The 22,409-nt window shown below is 46.5% G+C and overlaps 1 protein-coding gene across 1 annotated transcript in view; it reads left to right on the top strand.

Annotated features, from left to right (window-relative positions):
- LOC138289776 (alcohol dehydrogenase 1-like) overlaps positions 1-22,409 on the top strand; it is a 260,138-nt gene that overhangs the window by 57,673 nt on the left and 180,056 nt on the right. The window contains exon 3 of the mRNA XM_069230196.1: positions 2,840-2,981. Within this exon, the coding sequence (XP_069086297.1) occupies positions 2,840-2,981 (142 nt within the window). The remainder of the gene's footprint in view (positions 1-2,839; positions 2,982-22,409) is intronic.

Genomic DNA, 22,409 nt, shown 5'->3' on the forward strand with positions numbered 1-22,409 from the left:
AACAGAGGACTACCACCGCAGCACCCCCTGCACTAAGGGTAGCATTCACCAGGGCACAGCACTCTTGATTCCGCTCTATATTCTGTCAACTGCCACCATCTTCCTGCTGGGTAGGCCCACGCTTCATCTCACCCCCCGTGCAGTATTTTGGCCTCATCACTGCCACGGGCACCTTTTTTAGATCATATTCACCGCCAAAGCATTGTAGATAATATTCCCTTTCTTTAGAGGTCAGATGGTAATCCAAAGGATGGATATTTGGCGAATTGGAGTTCCCGGTCAGCAGAGGTATTCTAAGGTGGGGTCATCTTGCCGAGGGCTCTCTATCGCCCCCCGGCAGTTTGAATGTTGAGAGGATGAATCTAATTCCTAGAATGGTGAGTCTATTTTGTTTGAGCCAGTACTGCTGGGGCATCCGTTTTGAAAGGATCTTAATATTCATAGTTTGTGAACTGATTGTTTAAAACAGACTCCAAGTCTTTTAGTTGTTTATTGTTTTTTTCTCACTATTATCAGTCATAGCCTTCTGACTGACATCTTTGTGATTTCTGCCTTCCTTTACTTTTAAGAATCTACATATTCACTTGTGGGTGATGGTTCACTCTTCATAAATGATTAATTAAATGAAAGAATGAATAAATAAATAAATTCGAGCTATGCATGATCTCATTGTGCACGGGTGGTTCCTCAATATAAATTTTTAAACAAAAATTACAAAAAAATGCCACGTCACTCCTTTCTTTCTGATTGAAACCCGAGCTAAACTATGCTTTCCTCTGAACAACTGCAGTGCTAATTTTGGTGTGGATGTTAAACACTGTCTAGATAATGACTAGCCAGCACCCAGTCAACATATTACAATCAGAAATTCCCTGCCAAATTAGTTTATAATCTGAGTTGTTTTGCTATTGTTGCAGCGGGTTAATTTTCCAGTGATTCTGGAGGTGCACATTTTTTTACATCGCTTTTTTGGACATTTACAGCACATTACATGGCACGGTGCAGTATTATTTTAAAGAAATCCCTGAGCAACAAGTGCATATAGCTGCATCATATGCCTGCCCAGCAATAAGGCGAAACAATGTACAACAATTGCATCATTATCAGTCAAAATGACAATGAATAATTTCTGCCATGTAACAGTTTGGGAATATGTTGAACATCCCAGACAGAGAACACGTAAATATTACCTGGTATAACTGATAGATACACAATTTAGGAACAGAAAAATAAACATTATAGGGAACACCCGACCCTCTTTCCCCGAGTCCTCCCCCCATGGCTTTCGTTCAGTGTCGTAGTATACATCAAAACGTTGTTCCCAATGCTTTTCACAGTTTTGCCGTTAGAAAAAAAAGTGCTCCTTTTTTATTGTAGTTTTTTCACACATGGTTAGGTGCACATTGCTTTTCTGACAGGACTACTCTATTACCTCGGCCCTTTTCATCTCCCTCTTCCGAGCGGTTCTCCTCGCTGGACTCCAGTAATGCTTATGTAATTGCACCCCCAGGCTAACAGGGCATCTGTCAATTTCACATCTCTGCACGTTCTCCTCTTATGCACCCCTTCTGCTCCGACCCACTCAAGTAAGCCTCTATTCATACCTCGACCATCGGGTGTGGAGGACTCAGCCAGCTGATCGCTATACACTGTTTGTCACAAGTAAGCCCCAGTAGTGTACTGCCTACTCAACGTCTGCTTTGGGGTTATCAGGACTCAATCCCAGCACACACTGGGCAATACTCAGGGCACGACCCAGTCGGTGGTGTGTTTGATGTGGGACAGTTCCTCGATCCAATAAGATATAATAGCTGTACAGTGCCACAACATGCGTAGGAAATCATCTATCCCTGTACCGCAGCAAGGACAAACCTGCTCCCTGGCTGGCCAAATGGAATGCAGTCTCTTGGGGGATAGGTACACCATGTGAGCAATATTATACTGAATTTGTTTGAATTGGGAGCAGATTGACACCCGACGAATCCCAGCATGTATTTTGAGCACAGCTTTGGCAATAATAGGTTCATCACTAACACGTTGCCAGGCATCTTCTATTCATAGCGGTACTAGCCACTTATCTTTGTGCAGTGCCCTATATGGATGTGTAATGGGCCTATACCCGCCCACCATAGATAGCAAAGTCACCAATATGTGTAAGGGCTCAGAGACCTCGGGTAAAGTCGGCCATAGCCGACGTGCTGTGGCTGCAATTTTGGCATATTGCAAGAATTGCCCCCTGTCAAGGTTGAATAGTCTCCATCACCTTCTGCATAGTGACAAAAAGTCCCTCATGATAGAGCTTCAATAACATTATACAGCCACTCGCTTGTCATTTATCGAGTGCCATAAGATCTACTATTTGAGCAAAGGGGCGCATTATCCAGGTGTCTAAATCCGGGTCATATGGTGTAGGTCCAATTACCCGCTGTCCCGTCCTGTCCCAAAGTCTGCCCATGAGTCCAATCAAGTGTGGCAAATTATCTGGGATGGCCGACCCTCAGAACAACAGCCCTCCTGGAAGTGCACATTTATCAAGTCAGTCAGTGCAAGTTTATTTTAGGCTACAAACTACCGAAACGCTGCACAGTGTTTACTTTGTCATATTAAAGAAGGTAACACCACTATCATGTACAACCCCTCATATATTTAACGTTACGCGTTACAGGACTGTTTTTGTACTTAGCTTTTATTAATTAGCTCATCCTCTGATAAAACAGGGTATTAGTGGACCAGGAAGCTTTGCTTTGCACTGTAGCATGCAGTTCCATTTCTTGTAATACAGTGTCACGTGTCGATGTATGCATTGCATGGTGACATCTTTCCTTGTGTACTGTCACAGATGGTGGCCTCTGGCATTTGCCGCACAGATGATCACATACTCGAAGGTCTAATAGCAAACACGAAGTTTCCTGTGATTGTTGGCCATGAAGGTGCTGGGATTGTTGAAAGTGTTGGAAGAGGAGTGACCACAGTAAAACCAGGTGAGTCTCAAATGTATTTGAGGGAACTGCAGGTCCAAATGCACCTGGATGAAGCACACCTGGTGTATTTTAGAGTTACCTTATTGTACTTTGTTCTCCTTAAAAGATGCATGGTATGAAATTTTAGTTATCAAGAGCAATCAACCAATAAATTAATTAATTGGATCCGCTAACTGATGGAATCGGATAGGTATTCTATGGGACACGTTCCTTGATTAATATTTTAGAATAGGATGGGTTGCCCGCTACTGAGACCAATGGGGCATTTATACCTAAAGAAAAAACTGCTATCAATAGACTAAGTGGAGGTAAGACATATTCTTGCCTTTTTCTTTTGTATGTTCAAGGATGGAGCAGGGACAGTAGGAATGAATTTTTGACCTGATGCAGGCCAGTACCCCATCGGGGCATATTTAGGGCCCAAAACATGGTGGCACACGGACGAATGAGATATTATTTCTGAAACTACATCCACAATACATTTTTTTAATTTGGTACGGTGCAGCCTCTGAATAAAGGAAAACCCTTTGGGTTTACACTACGGCAATTGTAACTGGCATCTGGATACTACACTTTTCTAGTACTTTTAATGCTGAGCTCCCTTGTCGTGAGGTTGAGACTATGCAGATTTTTTCTTTTAATCTTTTTATTGTGCATTTTATAGGTACATTTCGTAACACCTAGCATACCGTACAGCAGAGCATCGAGTCACAACAGAGCGAACATGATTGTTACATCAGAGCACTGTACACTTACATCTTTTCCAGGACAGATAGTGCAGCTATGGATACTGTTGCAGGTTATGATGACAGTAAGGTTAATGTGTTGAAGGATACAAGTATTTGACCATGCTTAAACTTTTTTGTAACAATAATTGGTAAAACTAGCCCACACCTGCCATAGAATGCAGAATTAACAGCGAGACCGAGGGGGTGGATTGCATTATCCATGTTACACTGAAGCTGCCGGGCAAACCCTGGCGTCAGCAAGAGATGGTCACTATCATTAAGTGGGAGGCAGTTGACAGCGCTCTGATTGTCATGCATCTCCCCTAGGAGGGCATCCCAGCTGGCAGCTAGAGGGTATTTGTGTATTCCATTAGGACCACATTTAAGAAAAATGGCTCACAAATGCGCCAATGCAGTTGTGCATCATCTTTTTTAGCGAAACCTAACGCCATCCCATAGCACCATCCTTGTGCCATATTTAAGTGATGACACATGATGGCGCTAAGGAATAGCTACTGCCAAGAAAATACGCTAGCCGGGGGGGATGGCATTACGGAAAATGGTACTAGTGGGTCAGAAATGACGTTAGGCTGGTTAGTGGCAAAAATGTTGCCACTAGTCAGCCTATCATCATTTTCTGACACACAAGCAGCCAAAAAATTACTCTTGTCTAAGTTTAGACAGGAGTCATGCCCACCACCCCAATGCCCACCACAGGGGACCAGTGTCCCCTGGGAAAGCCCAAAATACCTAGGGCCAGGCAGGGGGCCCCATGTAAGGGCCCCCCAATGGCACACCACACACATACACACACGTACCTGCAACTTACCTGGGATGAGCTCCCTCCTCCTGTAGTGTCCCTGTGGAGTGGGTGGTGGTGTTGCTGGGACTTGGGGTGGGCATCTTTGTGCCCATTCCATGGTGTTTCCCCATGGAAATGGGCCTACCTGCACTTTAACATCTGGCTGACCCAGACGTTAGATAATGGTGCTAAGCGGGCTTACCGCCATTATTGAGGTCTGCCTCCCACCCGTGCGTCGTTTCTGTGCCGGGAAGTAAATATGGCGCTGGGCGGCTAGTGTCATGTTTAGGACGGGAACTCCTACCTTGCATCTCATTGACGCAAGGTGGGTTTGTGCATCCTAAACATGGCGATAGCTCCAATATAGTGGAACGTCAAAATATAAATATGGAGTTAGGTTAGCACCGTTTTAGCTCAAAAATAAATGGCACTAAGGCAACGCTAACCATCCATAAATACGGGCCTTGGTGTCTCACAGTGCAATGCCTGACTATGATCTTGTGCCTAGGCCTCAATGGAGACCTCCCAGGTTAAAAGAGCAGAGGGTTGGGGTGCCTTCCACCAAAAAGTGATCTGACATGTGGCAGAGAGGAGAGCTAAATCTATGAACAGTCTCACTGCTTTGTTTGTTTTTGTTTGTCGTATCAGGCCCAATAGGCACACCTCTCAGGTAATGAAGTATTTGGTACCCCCTGCATCACATCAGGGAGAAGTGAAGCCTAACCAGTATTGTGAGAGGAATGGATATGCCCAGAGCATGTGCACAAAGTCAGCGTCGAGTGTGTGACAGCGGAGGCAGTCAGCATCTGTTCGGTTAAAATAGAGGTTAATTCTGCGGGGTGTAAAGTAGGCCCTATGTAATACATAGATTTGGGTGAGCCTGAAACTTCCATTTTGGGACACTACCATGAGATATGCCAGGATAGTCTGCCATTGTTAGCTGGTGCAGGTTCGACCTAGCTCAGTGTTCCAGTGCTGCCGCAGTTTGGTTAGCAGTGTTGTGGCATGTGTTCGCAGGGAATCAGCTAACCATCATGTTAGGTGGCAGCCCTCCCCCTCATCTGAAGGTATTGGATTGTTCTGTGCATGCCAGGTTCCTGCTGCATGTCGCCCCAGCGTGCCCCCAGCAAGTGTTTTGTGGAATTGTATAATAAAAATTGCCCCCAGCGGATACCTGTCTCATCTATAAGCTTCTCAATGGAGAGGAGCCTGCTGTCTCAGTACATGTCCCCTAAAGCATGGAGCCCTGCGTCGTGCCAGGGGCCCAACTCCATTGGAGATATTACTTCGGTGCCTCATGGTGCCCGAAGGAGTGGCAGCACCAGAACACAGGGCATTATCGGCCTGATGAGGTGTAGACTCCTACAGAAGCAGTGGCATGCCATGCGTAGAATGAGAGTGTTGGGCAGTGCATCCTGGAGACTGGATGGAACAGATGCAATATGCAAAAGAGATCCTACGGAGAGGAATCAGATGCATTGTCCTCAAGCTGGTGGCCCAACAGCCATCTGGCCACCCACTGCAACTGGGAGGCCAGGTAATATTGCTTGAAGTTATGCATGCCCAGGCTGCCTTATTCAGTAGTGAGATAGAGCTGAGAAAGTGCCACCTGACGGTGTGTGGCATGTTATATAAAGTCACCAGTGGAGTGTTCCAGGGAGCGGAAGAAATGTTTGGTAATGTATAGTGGTAGGTTGGTAAAATAGTGCTGCAGACGTGGCAGCATTACCATTGTGGTGAGGGCTATCTGGCCAGCCACTGATAGCGGCAGGGTCTGCTAAAACGCCATTTTTGAATGGAGGGAAGTGACCGCCCAGACATGGTTGCCACCCAGGGCCCATATTCCAGATAAGGCGCACTTTCCATGTTTGCGCCATGGCACACAAAGCAGGTGCGCGGGGCACAAACATGGAACATGCACCCTATCAGGAAGGATGAGCTTCCCTCTGGTCAGCCGTGAACTCGCACTGTCTCAGTGTAGAGCATTCAAGAGGAATATGGGGCAGCTGTTTTAAAGCTGTTCCATGTTTCTCTGTGCAGACGGCAACCCATCCTTGATGCGTGGCCCTGTAAATCTGTAACAGGGTGGATGTAAGTGGTAATAATCCTGGCCGTTGGGTTGGTGTACACTGCCCTGATGGTAATATCCAACCAGGCCACTATGGACTAACCAATGATGAAGCATGCCACTGCAATGTGGGTGAGGCTTTTCCATCTGATATTTTGGATATTTTTCCTGCTTGGCCCGATTGTATTGCAAACAACTTAGGTGTAGGTAATACTGCCATTTTTTTGGATTGTGATGGATTTATATAGCAGTACTGTCAGTGGTGAAGCATGTGTGCACAGTCCTTCAGACAAACAAGATAAATACTTCAATTAGTGGAAACAATAGTAGTTTCGGTGTAGTAGGTCCCTTACACCCCTGGTAAAAATCAGTAATAGCATGGTGGCAGGGAACAATGCAACAGCAAAGAATGAATACAATGAAAAACAATTGACTGGTTAACTTCAAGATTTACACATTGTTTTGCGGTGGTGTTGATCTGCCTGAGCTAAAGGACATTTTAATTATTTTTACTTATTGTCTTATAAAGTGCAAGCTCCACTCAGCTTTGTTTAACTGCAATTAGCAATGAAAAACATAAAGTCAACCATATATTGACTGTGGCAACACCATTTGTAGATCATACGAAGGATTTATCACAATCTTCTAAGAGATAATGTTATTGCATTTCATCTTGTATGTACATATAATTGATACAGTAAACAGTCTTTCCACAAAACTAATGTTGAGAAGAGGTGACTGTAACATGTATGGGTGATCAATATAAAAAACCTCCCTCTAAACCAAGCTTTGAAGTAAGATATCTGGCAATATTGACATTTAAATCTTTGTAAAGTTTGGCTTGCAGGCCTTATGTGGCATAGTATCTCAATTGCGAACTATTTAAGGCAGATCAGAAGAGGAATGATATAGTCAAACTTTTTGTGTTAGTCAGAAACCTAGCAGCAGAATGACGAGCAGCTTTTAAAGGATCAAGTCTGTGTTTGGGGAGGCTATTGAGGAAAACTGACCTATAGCTAATTTGGGAAATAATCCTGCCCTCAACTGCTAACTACAGATTTTACATAGAGAGGTGTTATAAATATTTAAGCTTTGGAAATTGAAATCGCTCCAATTTAGTGGGAGCTTGGCTGTGTCCTTGGAAGTCTTGTTTTTTTAGAAGGAAGCCCAAGAATGTTTGCAGTGATGACAAGTCTAGGGGTAATATCAACATTAAGGATAGTTTCAAGCTGATATTGTTCACTTGCTGGGTCAAATTCCAGAGAGAATTTGGTAATCAAGGCATTATACTTAGGTTTCATAAAGTTATGAAGGAGCTCTATGGAAGATTTGATATTGCAGATGGTATGTCGAAGTCAAGTTTAAGATAGACTCTGGTGTCATCTATGCCAAGATATGTAAGTTGTTCACCCAGTAATGCAATTTATCGATTGAGCAGGGTGAGCTAGAAAGGAACTTAGTGGCATCCATATTAAATAGGAGTGGGAACAGAAATGGTTTTATGTATTTTATAAGTTATTTGCAATCTAAGAATAAGAACCATATCAAGATAGTTCTTCTCTAGGCCAAAATGTTAGAGCCCAAAAACTTGACTGTGGTGTCACTATCGGCCTCATTAGACCGCCAGGGCTGTTTTGGAGGTTGTACTGCCAACAGGCTGGCGGTACAAACTTGCAGATTACGACCATGGTCGCACCGCCGAGACCGGCGGTTTTCCGCCACAGTGGTCCCGGCGGTTTTCCGCCACGGTGGTCCCGGCGGTTGTAATCCACCAGGGGATTACAAGTCCCCTTACCGCCAGCCTGTCCATGGTGGTAGGAACTGCCATGAAAAGACTGGCGGGCAGGGGAGTCGTGGGGCCCCTGGGGGCCCCTGCGCTGCCCATGCCAACAGGGGCCCCCTGACACAGCCCCACACTGCTTTGAAAAGCACGACGGGTGCAACTGCACCCGTCGCATGGCCGCAACACTGCCCGCTCCATTTGGAGCCGGCTCCCATGTTGCGGCCCACATCCTTGCTGGGCCGGCGGCTGTCAAAATGGGCACGGCGGGAGTGCGGCCGCATTGGCAGATGCACAGCGGTTCAACTTTGGCGGGCGGCGGTCACCGCCGGCCAAGGTTGTAATGAGGCCCTATATGTGCTTTGCAGGGCTCCTTCCTTTCATCACCTTCAATTCTCAGTGAGGAGTCATAAGCCAATCAGTTTTACTTAACTAAACAAACTCAACAAACAAATTACAGTGATTTGCTAAGTGACCGTCCAAGGCTCGAACAGTGGTGTACCAGTGACATGGATCCCATGTTAACCTTACCAGCATTATCAATGCAGCCCATACAAAATAGAAAACGGAAGCATAAGATATAAATGATTGGTAGCATAGGGAATAGTGGGGCAAAGATCGCCTCACATAAAAGATAGGAGAGATGGAGACAGAGAGCACTGCATAAAGGTTTGTGGATAACATTTTGTAGCATGTTAGCACTACTGATATAATACTACTAACATACTAAATAATGCAATTTATATATAGGCCCCATACTGTATAGTAGCTAGTTTTCAAAGCCTTACTCCTCCCACTTTCCACATTCTGAGAAGAGTACAGTACTGTAATCTCTGCAGGTTCATTTAGAGGGGTGTTTATTAAACCCCCACATCACCCATGATAGGGAAATATGCTGAAAAGTCTCATTGAGCTGCTGATGCAGTTCACCCATCGACTTGATTTGGATCTCCTGCTTAAAAAATTATGCTGAGTGATGAGGTTGCAGAGATACCCTGGTGGATCATTCGTTTGACTTGCACCACGACTGGCACGAGACCTAATAGCACTGTAGAGCAAATGCAGTTTACGAACACCAGTGTGCAGGCCATGCATACACACGTTTCAGATTATGCCCATGCCCCAAGAACAATCATATTGTCATTGCAACATTAATCAAGCAGCACATGCTCGCAGTGATCTGTGCTTGCACATGCAAACATAGTACTCTGTAGGCAACAGAGACTGAGAGATGTCCAGACTAATGATTTATATAGGGCTTGGTTATATTTGAAGCTCCTGCTTTCAAATCTGAGGCATGTTTTGCTCCTTAACTCTCTTTCGCTCTCCTCCCCCCGCCGAAGGTGTGTAGTAAATTGTCAAGGTATGATGGTCGACGACGTTTCGAAGCCTTGAAAGTTAGGCATGTGGTTTTAAATGTAATTCTTGGGGATTCAGTGAAGGTCTTTCAGCATAGGGGAGATGTGGTGACATTTATTCGAGTTTGTTCGTTTCTAGACAAATAGCGGAATCGACAATAGCTTTTAGAGGTGCCAATGCAGCCTTTATAGCTTGGTAAGGAAGGGAATTATCATAGTCAGGTTTTGAGATGTCAGTTGCTTGCATAAGGGATAGAAACTCCTGATTGATGATGATGGGTCTGAGACGTCATAGGGAGGGTAGAGCTGCAGAGGCTGATTCGGTGATATGGCTATCTTCATGGGGCCTTATGGACAACTTTGAGATTACCTATCAAACTTCATGAGCGTACAAGTTAGGACCACAGAAAAATTACAAGTGATAACTCGAGTGAAGTACATCAAATTTGATAATTTGTGGCGCCCATATGGTTTAAACATGTTAGTATTGACCAAGTAATGAAACTTTACAGGTCCATGTATCCATTAAGACTCCCAGATTTGAAATATGGGCTAAAATGACCCAGTATAAAGAACAAAAGTAAGTCACCATACGAAGCAAAAGAGTGCATGCGCTGCTGCACTGAAAAAAGTATTGTTTAAAAGAGCTATTGTCTAAAAATTAAGCAAAAAATGGCCGACATCAGATGTAAACACGCATATGAAGTGGAGGCGCCAGCTGTCAAGAGAAGTACATCATTTGGCACAAATCAAAAGTGTATGTATTGCCAATTATATAAAACCCAGTTAGAACTGAATATTATCTGCAAAAGGAACTTTTTGAGAGAGATTATATTCGAATATGATTTATTTTGGTGACATCTACAGTGGCAATAATTTAATGTGAAGAAATGATTAATAAAGCCTTAGACCCCGCCGTAGCGGGCTCTACCGGCTATTAAAGGCCCGCTCCTGCGATAAATGCCCGAGCCGAAGGCGAGGGCATTTAACAAGGGAAAGGGCCTTTAATAGCCGGTAGAGCCCGCTATGGCGGGTTCTAAGGCTATTAGAACATTCTGCCACTCAGGGCAGAATGTTCTATTAAAAAAAACAAATTGCTCACAGAGCCCGAGGGGATTAAAATCCCCTTGGGCTCCGTGAGGCTTTGTTCACAGCTGTTGCTGTGAACAAAGCGAACATTCGAATGTTGGGGTTGTGGGCTTTTACCGGCCTGTAAAAGCCCGCAGCGCTCCATTGTCTGCAAAGGACATGCCAACATTCGAATGTTCTAATACCCATTCACTCATTCAATCGCACAGCCTGAAACCTGTCAGGGGAATATGTATATAAACGGTTTTCTAATTATTCTTCTAAATTAGATACATAGCAAGGATCCACTGTGTTGAAGAAGCGAAAACCTCTATTGTGGTTAATGAATTAAGTGCATCACTTACGTAACCTGTACATAATTTATAATAATGATCTATTTATTTTATTGTCAACCAATCCAACATATGCCTTCATGAGTGTTAGCAACTCAGTGAAAGGTAGGCAGCATGGACTGTGAAACAAAGGTGCAGGACATGGAATATCTCAATGGGACTTTGTGCAGGAGTCCTCATCATGATAACTAAAGGTACTGGACCTTATCAGCAATGTAAATGCCCCCACTATGGAATAAACTACTGATTAAAGAAAAGCAACATCAGACACCGAGTCGAGGCTAGCCATATTTGATACTGCACACATCTGGCAAGACCAGCTGCCGTTCACTGTATTAAGGAATCATCAGATTGTGTTATTTACGATTCAAAAGAATTGTAAAATGTGCTTTGCTCCAACAGTATAACTAGATACAGCTAGACATATGTTTGACCACAGATTTTGAATTATGCGGTTCACATCCCCAGGAATGGATGCGCTTGCTCACTGCCTGGAGACACTGGGGAAGGTACACATGGGAGGCGTGGCTGAGGGATGAGAGGATTGAAAGAATTTCATATAAGTGAGATGATGAGTTTGCCAAAGTAAATGGTTTGGGAAACGTAGAATAAGGCCCAGATTTAAAACAGCCTAGGACCATTCCAACGGTACATTAGTATAGCGCTGGAAGAGCTAAAATGCCGCTCCACATTAACAAAGTGGTGCAATGCTTACATTGCACCTCTTTGTAACCCCTTGCACCACATTATGCCTGTGCCAGGCATAGTGTATGCAAGTGGGGCGTTCTGGCACTAGGGGGCTGAAAAAATGGCGCAAAGGACTCTAAGAGATTTCTTTGTGTCATTTTTATCAGCATTTTTAACGCCTGCTAAAATCTTTTATCCCTTTTCAAAATAAGGTGAACTACAATGTGGGAGCATATAAATAGACAATGTGACAACCCTGCAAAATACACTCACTTAAAAAGGAGCAATCTGTTGGCCTCAACACACAAGTCACAGGTGCGCTGACTAGATAATAGTAGTAAGTTCAGGGTGTACTAGAGCAACCCAGTAGCTCATGGCTGAATGTAAGCTCATGGCTGAATGAAACATCTGGGGATAGCAGACGCAGGTATTCAAGTGTGAGGAGCCAAAGCTATGTCAGAATGTTCTTTCCAGGCAGTCTTTGGCATCAGAAAATGGCAAGGGAAAAATTTATTATATTGAAATGCAGACGAACCACCCCTGTTTCCAATGTAGCGGTCGGTAAAGAGTAGGTAAGACATCAAGAAACCAATACCAGGCGGCTTGTCTCCATGCATGGATCAGTTACTGATCCCTCTCGGATCTATGACACACACTACACCCCACTACCAGACTCTACTCCATCTACTTTGTCCCATACCAACTCTATGTTTGCCTAGACCACTTCCTTTGCTCAGAGTCCCTCCTACCATGCAGGCGACACTCCGACTACCTTGGGAGATTGGTTGTGGATCATGAAGCCCACACAGTGGATCTAGTATGGCTACCCCCATGACCCTCGATTCGGCTCTGGTGTCTCCAGCAAACAATCTAGAGGACCCAGTCTTCCGAGACACACAGGGGACACATATCGAACAATACTTTGCTGCTAATCAACACATAGACACTACCCGTGCCATTGAATGGGATGCATTCAAAATTGTGACTCAAAACATCTGTAAGAGACATAGGTGGTGTGTGCCGGACCCTGGAGCACGAGATTGGTGAGGCTGAGTCCCGTTTTGCTGATCTAGACAAAACGCCAGATGTTGATATTACTGCTCTCTCCCGAGACATGGAGGCAAGGAAGTCCTACAAGTCACTGCTCAAGCACCTCCGTTGCTTTAACTTCACTGCACATGCAGTAAAAGTCCACAAGGAAGGCAACAATGGTGGACAGTTACTAGCCTAGTTAATGAAGTAGAAGGAGGTTGATTCCCCCCCCCCCCATGATGGAGATCCGATCTATCTTGGGTGAAATGTTTCGCAGGCAGGAGGCAATCCCCTGGGAGTTTTCCCCATAATATGCAAATGTTTTAGGGCCCCAAGGGAAACTTCTCAGGTGCCTATACAGAACTTCCTATCTTCCCTCACGATACCGCGCATCCTCATGGCCACTAGGAAAGTGAAAGTGCTCGATCCACCTATCACATCACAGGAGGTCCTGCAAGCCATCAAAAACTGACCAGCAACAAAACCCCAGGTCGAGATGGACTCCCATTAGAATATTACTCTGTGTTCGCTTCCAAGCTAGTCCCACGACTGACTGAGATGTTCGAAGAAGTCCTAGAACTGGGAACCCTCCCTTCTGCCTCCACGAGTCTCTGCTGGTGTCAATTTTGAAACCTGATCAAGACCCAACTCAACTCAACTGGAGTCATTCAGTCCCATAGCCATACTGGGCACGATTACAAAATCCTCTGTATATTCTCAGAAAATCCTGTCACTCATACACAAAGACCAAAACTGCTTTGTCCTTGGGCCAAACACCTTGCAAAATATCACATCCAGGACCAGGTACCCAACATCTTCCCTCATGTGGCCTGCCTTGTCTTGAAGTGGAAAAGGCGTTTGACACCCTTTCATGTTCCAGGTGCTGACTGTCATGGGGGATGGGTGGCGATTACTTGCCTACACTAGTCTGTTGTACACAAACCCATCATCTCAAATACGAATAGGTACCTTGGTCTCAGACTCGTTTCTAGTGGGGAGGGGCAATAGGCAGGGATTCCTGCTGTCCTCCTTAGTGTTAGTGCAGTCTCACTTTGCGTAGAAAACTTGCTTATATACCTCAAAGACATACAACGGCCCATCACACCGCTATGTACAACCCTTACAGCATTCGTGGAGGTATCAGGCTTTAGGGTGAATTGGGCCAAGTCAGGAGTCTACCCACTACACCCTGGATATCCACACCAAGCCATAACCCTGGGAGAGGGATCCGATATTTGGGGCTTGCCTCTACCATGCATGGTCAGACTTGTATGAGGTAAATCTTTGCAGAGCCCTTACTGATATCTGCATGCAGATGACATTCTGGCAGTCACTCTCGCTCGCCGCCATTGGCAAAATTTCCCTCATAAAAATGATTGTCCTGCCCAGATTATTATATTACTTTTCTGCTTTTCTGCTTAATCCCCTCCACCCTTTCTTCAGGGAAATGGATTCTCTACGGTGCTCTTTAATCTGTGGCAAGGCCATATCAGGTAGCTTTTACAAAGTTGCAGCTCCCAGTGGAAAGGGGTGGGCTGGGTGCTCCCCCTTTTGAGGCCTACTTTTTGGCCGCACAACTCTAGTGGTCGTTGCGCTGGACATCTGGACGCTACAAGGGGGAGACAGCAACTCCAAGGTGACCTCGCACTGGCCACATTGTGCAACCTGCTTTTCCCCAAGGTGCTCCCCGCCTCCCCATGGCGGGGATAGCACGGATGTGTATGCTTCACATACAACGGCTTTCTCTAGAAAAACCATGGAATGCCCCTAACATCCCCTTGGTGGGCCTTTCCTGTTTTCCAGGTTAGTACATGCCACAAATGCTGAGGGGTTGGACATCGAGCTCCCTCCACACCCTGGGAGATCTGTGCACCGCCGCCTCCTCCCCTCAATTGACCACAGCTGGCACCCTCTCTGAAGGGACATTTCTCACTTACCAAAAACTGCAAAACACAGCTCAAACACTGTGGGGTACCTATAAGGCATGTAAGAGCAGTTTTACAATGGCTTTGTGAGCATCATCTCTTCGCCAAGCTGGAAAAATTTGTTTTTCAAGCTACAACTGTAGAATTCCTGGGATATGTGATCATTCCCGATGGAATTTCCATGGATAGGTCCAAGGTACAGGCCATCCTGGATTGGGTAGCCCCAGGATCCATCATGGAAGTGCAACAGTTTTTGTGCTTCGCAAGTTTTATCTGAGATTTATACCCCACTTTTCTACCGTGGTATCTCCCATAACTCGTCTCCTATGAAAGGGGGTTAAGTTCCTCTGGGATGCAGAAGCTGAGAAAGCCTATCAACATCTTAAAAACACATTCACTGAAGCACCCATTCTCCATCATCCTGACCCGGCTCAACCATTTTTTGTGGAAGCAGACCCTTCCCAAATGGCAGTGGGTGGTGTCTTGTCCCAACGAGATCCTGAGACTGGGCATTTCCATCCAGTAGCTTACTTCTCAAAGAAATTGCTACCCGCAGAGCAAAATTACACAGTGGCAGAGCGGGAACTTCTGGCTATCAAGCTTGCCTTCTAGGAATGGCGTCACCACCTACTAAGAGCTAGACACACCATAACTACTTACACAGATCACCGCCATTTACTGTTTTTTCAAGTGACCAAGGTTCTGACACCTCGTCAATTACGCTGGCTTCTATTCTTTAACAAGTTTGACTTCGTAATCACCTATAGGCCCGGTACTACACAACAAAAGGCAGACACATTGTCTAGGATGGGTTTCTCCTCTGATGTTGCTCTAGAACAGGTCAGAAGCATTATACCCCCAGAAAAAAATCGTGGCTGTGTGCACTTCCCAAGAGTTCCTTGAGAAAATACGGGTAGCCCCACACAATGTTCCCTGTTCAACTGATGTGTATGAAAAAGAGGGTTTACTATACCATGCTGATCAGTTGTACGTCCCTACCAAAGAATTATGGGATACAGTGTTACATTGGGGACATGATTCTGTCCTCGCAGGTCACCCGGGTGAGAAAAAGATGTTGGATCTCTGTCATAGATGGTTCTGGGGGCCCATACTTGTGCAGGATGTCAGAAGCTACATCCAGACTTGTTCCACCTGTGTTTGGACTAAAACCCCACATACTCCAGCTACAGGATTGTTACTTCCCATGCCAAGTCCGGTGGCCCCATGGTATACCATAAGTATGGATTTTATTTCTGATCTCCCAGCTTCCAATGGACACACTGTCATATGGGTGGTTGTAGATTACTAAAATGGCTCATTTTGTTCCATTAAAATGCCTCCCTATGTATTCCAAGCTCTCTGATTTGTGTGTCCAACACATTGTACGGCTTCATGGGTTGCCCACCACAATTGTTTCCGATTGTGGCCCACAATCTATATCACGGTTTTAGCGTAGCTTCTGTTCCTCTGTCGGTATGGACGTCCAATTGTCCTCTTCATATCGTCCACAAACGGATGGGCAGACGGAACGTGCCAACCAATCGATGGAGCAAATCCTGAGATGTTACATTGACACATGGTCTACTGAGTGGGATAAGGCTTTACCTCTTGTTGAATTTGTATATAACAACAGTGTGCACATGGCTACAGGGGTATCCCCATTTTACTGTTTGTTTGGTCTGCACCCAAGAATGCTACCTATAACTGGGTTCCAAACATCCACAAGAGTCCCATCAGTACAGAAAAACCATAAAGAGTTACAGGAGATTCAAAAACAAGCACAACACCATTTAAAACTCTACCAAGGTCAAGTAAAAAAACAATCAGACAAAAGAAGGAGACCTGCTCCCTCTTATGAGATAGGAGATCAGGTATGGCTCTCATCAAAAAATCTCCATCTTGCAGGATCCATAAAATTAAACCCCTGATTTCTAGGCCCGTTTCCTATTGCCAAAATCATCAATCCTGTGGTAGTAGAACTGACATTGCCAGATGATTTCAAGGCACACCCTGTGTTTCATGTGTCGTTACTCCGTCCCTATTCCCCTAATACCCGCGATGCCCCACCACCTTCCCCGGTAAAAGTACATGGGCAATGGGAATTTGAAGTGGCCAAAATTCTTGACTCCAGGCACGTCCGTGGTGTTTTACACTATTCATTGACTTGGAAAAGCTATGGGCCTGAGGACAATTCCTGGGAACCCGCGTCCACAGTTCGTGCTCCACGTCTTACTAAAAAATTCCATCTCCTACACCCTTCCAAGCCCTGCCCCTTGAGAGGATCCTTGGTGGGGAGGACTGTCAGGAATCCCCAAGGTGCCTCCTGCGTTATCTGTCAGCATCCCCAGGGATTAAGGTTAAATCATATCTCTGTTCTTGGTTAAATCTTCATGTTTCTAAGTAAACATAACGTGCTGTGTTACACAATTGGTTTTATCAATGCTTGTTTTACCAATGCTTGTTTGCTAATGTGAGCAGGTATAGACCTGTGCTTATAATTGGGTGTGGTGACTCATCCACATGTGGAAACTCAACTGCTTTCCTGATTGGCTATAAATAGCAGAGTGAAGCAGGCCTCCCTGCTTGGCTTTATTTTGCTTCCTGATCTCAGCATCGGATTTGGCAGTCCAGCCCCTGCTGTCATCCTCGTATTTAGGACTTTTGAGGCAATTCCTTTCTTTGTTCCTGTACCATCTGACACCAGGCATTCCTCCAGCAATCCGGAAAGGACTGTAGCTAAGTGACTAGTATTCTCCAGGGAGTTTGTTCTTTGAGTGCCTCGCTTTCCTAGAACTGCTGGTGTATTTCACACCACGTATTTTGGCAGAGTGCTTATCTTGAAGAGACAAATGCATTTCTGAACATTCTACATTATTATTGTAGTTACTTGCCTAAATGTGCTTCAGGAAATCTGCTTGAGCTCATGTACTACAAAAGGTGGCAGTGCAATTTTAAAAGAGCATTTACGTGACTTTTCTTTCTCTAATAGCATAACTCTTGGAATTAAATTGTGTCATTCATGCCTGTGTATCAGGTTTGAGAAATTTGCTTTTGAAGGGTTTTTCATACACACAGTGAAACCAAACCAAACTGTGCCACCCTAACTGTTTGAACCCAGAGTGGACATTTGTATTTCTTGGATTGTTTTTGTTTCTTTTAGTTTAACCCTCTTCATGCAGAAAAGTTATATGTGATATAAATAATGCCCTTGTTTGTCTTTTTTGTGCATGATAAGTGCAACCACAGTTCTATTTGTAGTGTGCAACAGTGAATCTCTGTGAAGCAAGCCCTAGTGTTGCAGTACTTATTGTTATGGTATTCAGTTTGGGTTTTTGGTAATGCAGTGTTAGTAATCGTACCAAAAGTTATTATTAGCCAAGAAAAGTGCTGGAGCATCCCGGTGTTCTTCTACCGCTCCCGTGCCCGTATCAGAAAGAGAGATTCAGTTTCAAGAAAGTTGAGTGCACTAACTCTACTATCACTCTGTCAACAATAACCTGACCCCCCGGAAGATACAGGGTGCCTGGCTGGACCGGCAAGACGTGGCAGTGTTTTGTCTCTTTCTCTTCCACTCCCCCTTTCCTTTTGGGACACCTGCTGGGGTTTCTGTGTCCACCAGGACGTGCCGAGAGGTATTCCAGAGGGTCAGGGGCTTTCCATCGCCCTTGCAGGCATCCTGCTTTTCAGGTGAGTGGCCCCGTCTCGACAGGGAGGGCCTGAGGTGCCTGGGGCAAAGGAGATGCCGACCCTGCTGGGTGATCGGGCACGGGAAACTCACTGACGGGCTGCTGGGAGGGTGGTGCTGGTACAGGGGGTGGCGGCTGTACCTGTAGTTGGGGTGGGTACAGAGGTGTCCGCCACCAGCAGGGAGCTTACATCGGAGGAGGTATTACTGTCAGAACTGTCCCCTCCTGTCTCTGCCGTGGTGCTCCCCTCGCCCTCTGTCCCACTGGTGCCCTCACCGTCAGAGGATTCGGCCTCCTGGGCCCTGTGGGATGAAGCTCCCTCCGTCGCCGGTACCTCTGCTCCTAGCCCAGATGATGCTAATGCATATAAGGACAGGGGTGACAAAACAAAAAGACTGGAGAGACAAAGGATACACTTGGTAAATGGCAGCAACAACATCACCGTTGGCATACACGAAATACACACATACACAGGGAACAGCCCTACGCACTAGGCAAAGCACTACCAGTCACAATGCTGGTCACCAGCCCATGGACATGAATACCTAACCCCAATAGCAGCATACCTGACACCCACAGACCCCTGCCCAGTAGTGGGTGCCTACTAGCTTGGTCGGAGGTGGTGTTCATCAGCCTCTGCCCAACATGGGACCTACACTGCAATGTCCGGCCTGGCCTATGGGCAACCACAGGCCCACATCCCCCACCTGGAGACCACCCCCCCACATGTAAGTAGTATATGGGAAACTGTACTCACCCCCTAGTGGCTGCTGTGGTGCCCTCAAGTGCCCATCTAGCTCCGGATAGGCCACCACCAGTATGTGGGCCATCAGGGGGGTCAGGGTTCGACGGGCACCCCTTCCTCATTGGGAGGCCATCCCCAGCTGGGCCTCCGCTGTCTTCCTTGTCCAGCATCTCAGGTTCTCCCACCGTTTGCGACAGTGGGTGCTCCACCTTCCATAGACCCCCAGGGTCCGCACGTCCTTGGCAATGGCATGCCACATACCCTTTTTCTGATGGGCGCTGACCTGCAGGAAAAGAAACATAGAAAAAGGTATCAGTCATACCGTCCGGCCTGTTACACTCATGGCCCACCATAGCCCTCAAATCCCCTTACGCACAGACATTGCCCACCATTCATGCATCACGCTGCCCAGAACCCTTCCACCAACCCCCCTACATGAGGCCCTCACACACAGCACACCATGCCTCCATGCCCCTTGCATTGTGCTCACAGTATACTCACCTGTTGGTCTGGAGGCCCATACAGCATTCAGTACTGGGTAGAACCCCATCCACCAGTCTCTCCAACTCCGCAGTGGTGAAGACAGGGGCCCTTTCCCCAGTGACATGAGCCATGGTCGGTTCCAGACACAGGTCACAGCAGCACTTGCAGTGTAGGTCCTCTCCTGTTGAAGGTCAGGTAGCAAGTGAGTGAACAGATAGAAAATGGCGGTCATGTCCGCGGTGGTGCGTACCGTCACCGCAGGCGTACATCACCATTGGCCACTGTAACCCATAACGCCCAATGACAACCAATGAGGAGTTGCACTGTGGCACTCGACCGCCTCTCGCAACGGCGCACACCGTCAGCGGCATTACCTCATTTCCATATGTCCATCCACACAAGACAGGCGGATGCCATTTCAGGGAGGGGGCAGGCCATAGCACCTAAGTGCATCACAGTAAACATAGGCACCATTTGGGCCTATCCAACTACATACTGTTACAGTCACAATATGCAATGCAGTGTAGTGTTTGGAAATGTGGAATACTGACCAGCTGCTCACCGTTATGCCCCCTAGATTACACCCGCTGCGAATTAATAGGAGATGGAGACATCCCCCCATGTACAGACCCCGAGTGGACTTGGCAACAATGGAGGACAGGCACATTATTCTCACCTATAGACTTGACAGGGCCACAATCATAGAGCTGTGTGCCCAATTGGAGCCTGACCTGATATCTGCTATCCGTCAGCCCACTGGGATCCCCTCTCTTGTTCAAGTCCTATCTGTGCTACATTTCTTGGCAAGTGGCTCCTTCCAAGTGACAGTGGGCTTGGCAGCAGGAATGTCTCAGCCAATGTTCTCAATAGTACTAACCAGAGTGTTGTCTGCCCTGATTAAACACACCGTTTTCCCCCAGGTGGAGGATTTGGCCACAGTGAAAGCTGTGCATTGGGACATATCGCCAACATTATTGGGGCTATTGATGGTACACATATTGCATTTGTGTCCCCCCCTGGAAAAATGAACAGGTGTTCAGAAATCAAAAGAGCTTTCACTCGATGAATGTGCAGATAGTGTACCTGGACGACCAGTACATCTCCCATGTCAATGCAAAGTATCCTGGGTCTGTGCATGATGCCTATATCCTGAGGAATAGCAGCATCCCATATGTGATGGCTCAACTCCAGAGGCACCAGGTGTGGCTCATAGGTGAGCCCTGGTTCCCACCCAGTGGATGTTGGTGTATGGGTATGGTGTGGGCCCTAAGGGTTAGTGTGTGTCTAACAGTTGTCCCTCGATATTTGCAGGTGACTCTGGTTACCCCAACCTCTCATGGTTACTGACCCCTGTGAGGATCCCAGGACAAGGGCAGAGGAACGTTACAATGAGGCACATGGGCGACCAAGAAGAATAATAGAGAGGACATTCGGCCTCCTAAAGGCCAGGTTTCATTGCCTCCATCTAACAGGTGGATCCCTGTACTACTCACCCAAGCGGGTGTGCCAGATCATTGTGGCATGCTGCATGCTGCATAACCTTGCCTTGAGACGCCAGGTGCCTTTTCTGCAGGAGGAGGAGGCTGGAGAGGGGCGTATGGCAGTAGTAGACCCTGTGGACAGTGAAGATGAGGAGGATGAGGACAACAGAACAGCTATTATACGACAGTACTTGCAGTCACACACAGGTAAGACACTGTAACTTCACTTTGCATTGACAGTTTTGTGTTTGATATTGTGCATAGCAGGCAGATTCTCCCAATTCTATGGCCACTTACTGTACCCTTTGGCATCTCTATTTTCAGATATCTGTGCCCCACTCTGGCACCTGGTGTGTTGACTGCAGCCAACTACAGGTCATTCCTATGTATACATTACTGTACAGTTGTATTGCAGTGTTTAAAGCTTGTTAAACGAATACATACTTAGATCATTTGGCATACTCCATACTTGTATTTTTTTTTTTCAAAGGGTGTTTATTTAAGTGCTAATAAGTAGAGGGGTATGTGCAATGGGCTGGGGTGATGGTGGAGGAAAGTCCCGGATAAAGGCCAGTCTATGTAGATCACAGGTGCATTGTCCAAGGGGGCATAGGAAGTGGAGCAATGGCAGTTCAGGGTGGACAGGGTGACAGAGTGGGACACAAGGGTGACAATCAGGAGAGTCTTATTTCCTGGTGGGGGTCTTGGCAATGTTCTCTGGCTTCTGCCTGGATCTCAGGGACCGTTTGCAGGGTGGTTCCCCTTCTGCAGGGGAAGGGATACTAGTGGCCTGTTGTTCCTGTGGCGGGCCTCCTGTCCACTAGCGGCAGCAGAGGTGGAGGGCTGTTCATCGGTGTGGCTAGTGTCAGGGGCCCAGTGGTGTGCCACTGCCTCCCTCATGGTGTTGGCCATGTCTGCCAGCACCCCTGCAATGGTGACCAGGGTGGTGTGGATGTCCTTCAGGTCCTCCCTGATCCCCAGGTACTGTCCCTCCTGCAGCCGCTGGGTCTCCTGCAACTTGTCCAGTATCTGGCCCATCGTCTCCTGGGAATGGTACTATGCTGCCAGGACGTTGGTGAGTGCCTCGTGGAGAGTCGTTCCCTGGGCCTGTCCTCCCCCTGTTGCACAGCAGTCCTCCCAGCATCCCTGTTGTCCTGTGCCCTTTTCCCCTGAACCGTGTGGCCACTGCCACTGACCCCAAGTCCCCGATCGTCCTGTGTTTGTGGGTTTGC

This window comes from Pleurodeles waltl, chromosome 1_1, assembly GCF_031143425.1.
Source record: "Pleurodeles waltl isolate 20211129_DDA chromosome 1_1, aPleWal1.hap1.20221129, whole genome shotgun sequence".
NCBI lineage: Eukaryota > Metazoa > Chordata > Amphibia > Caudata > Salamandridae > Pleurodeles > Pleurodeles waltl.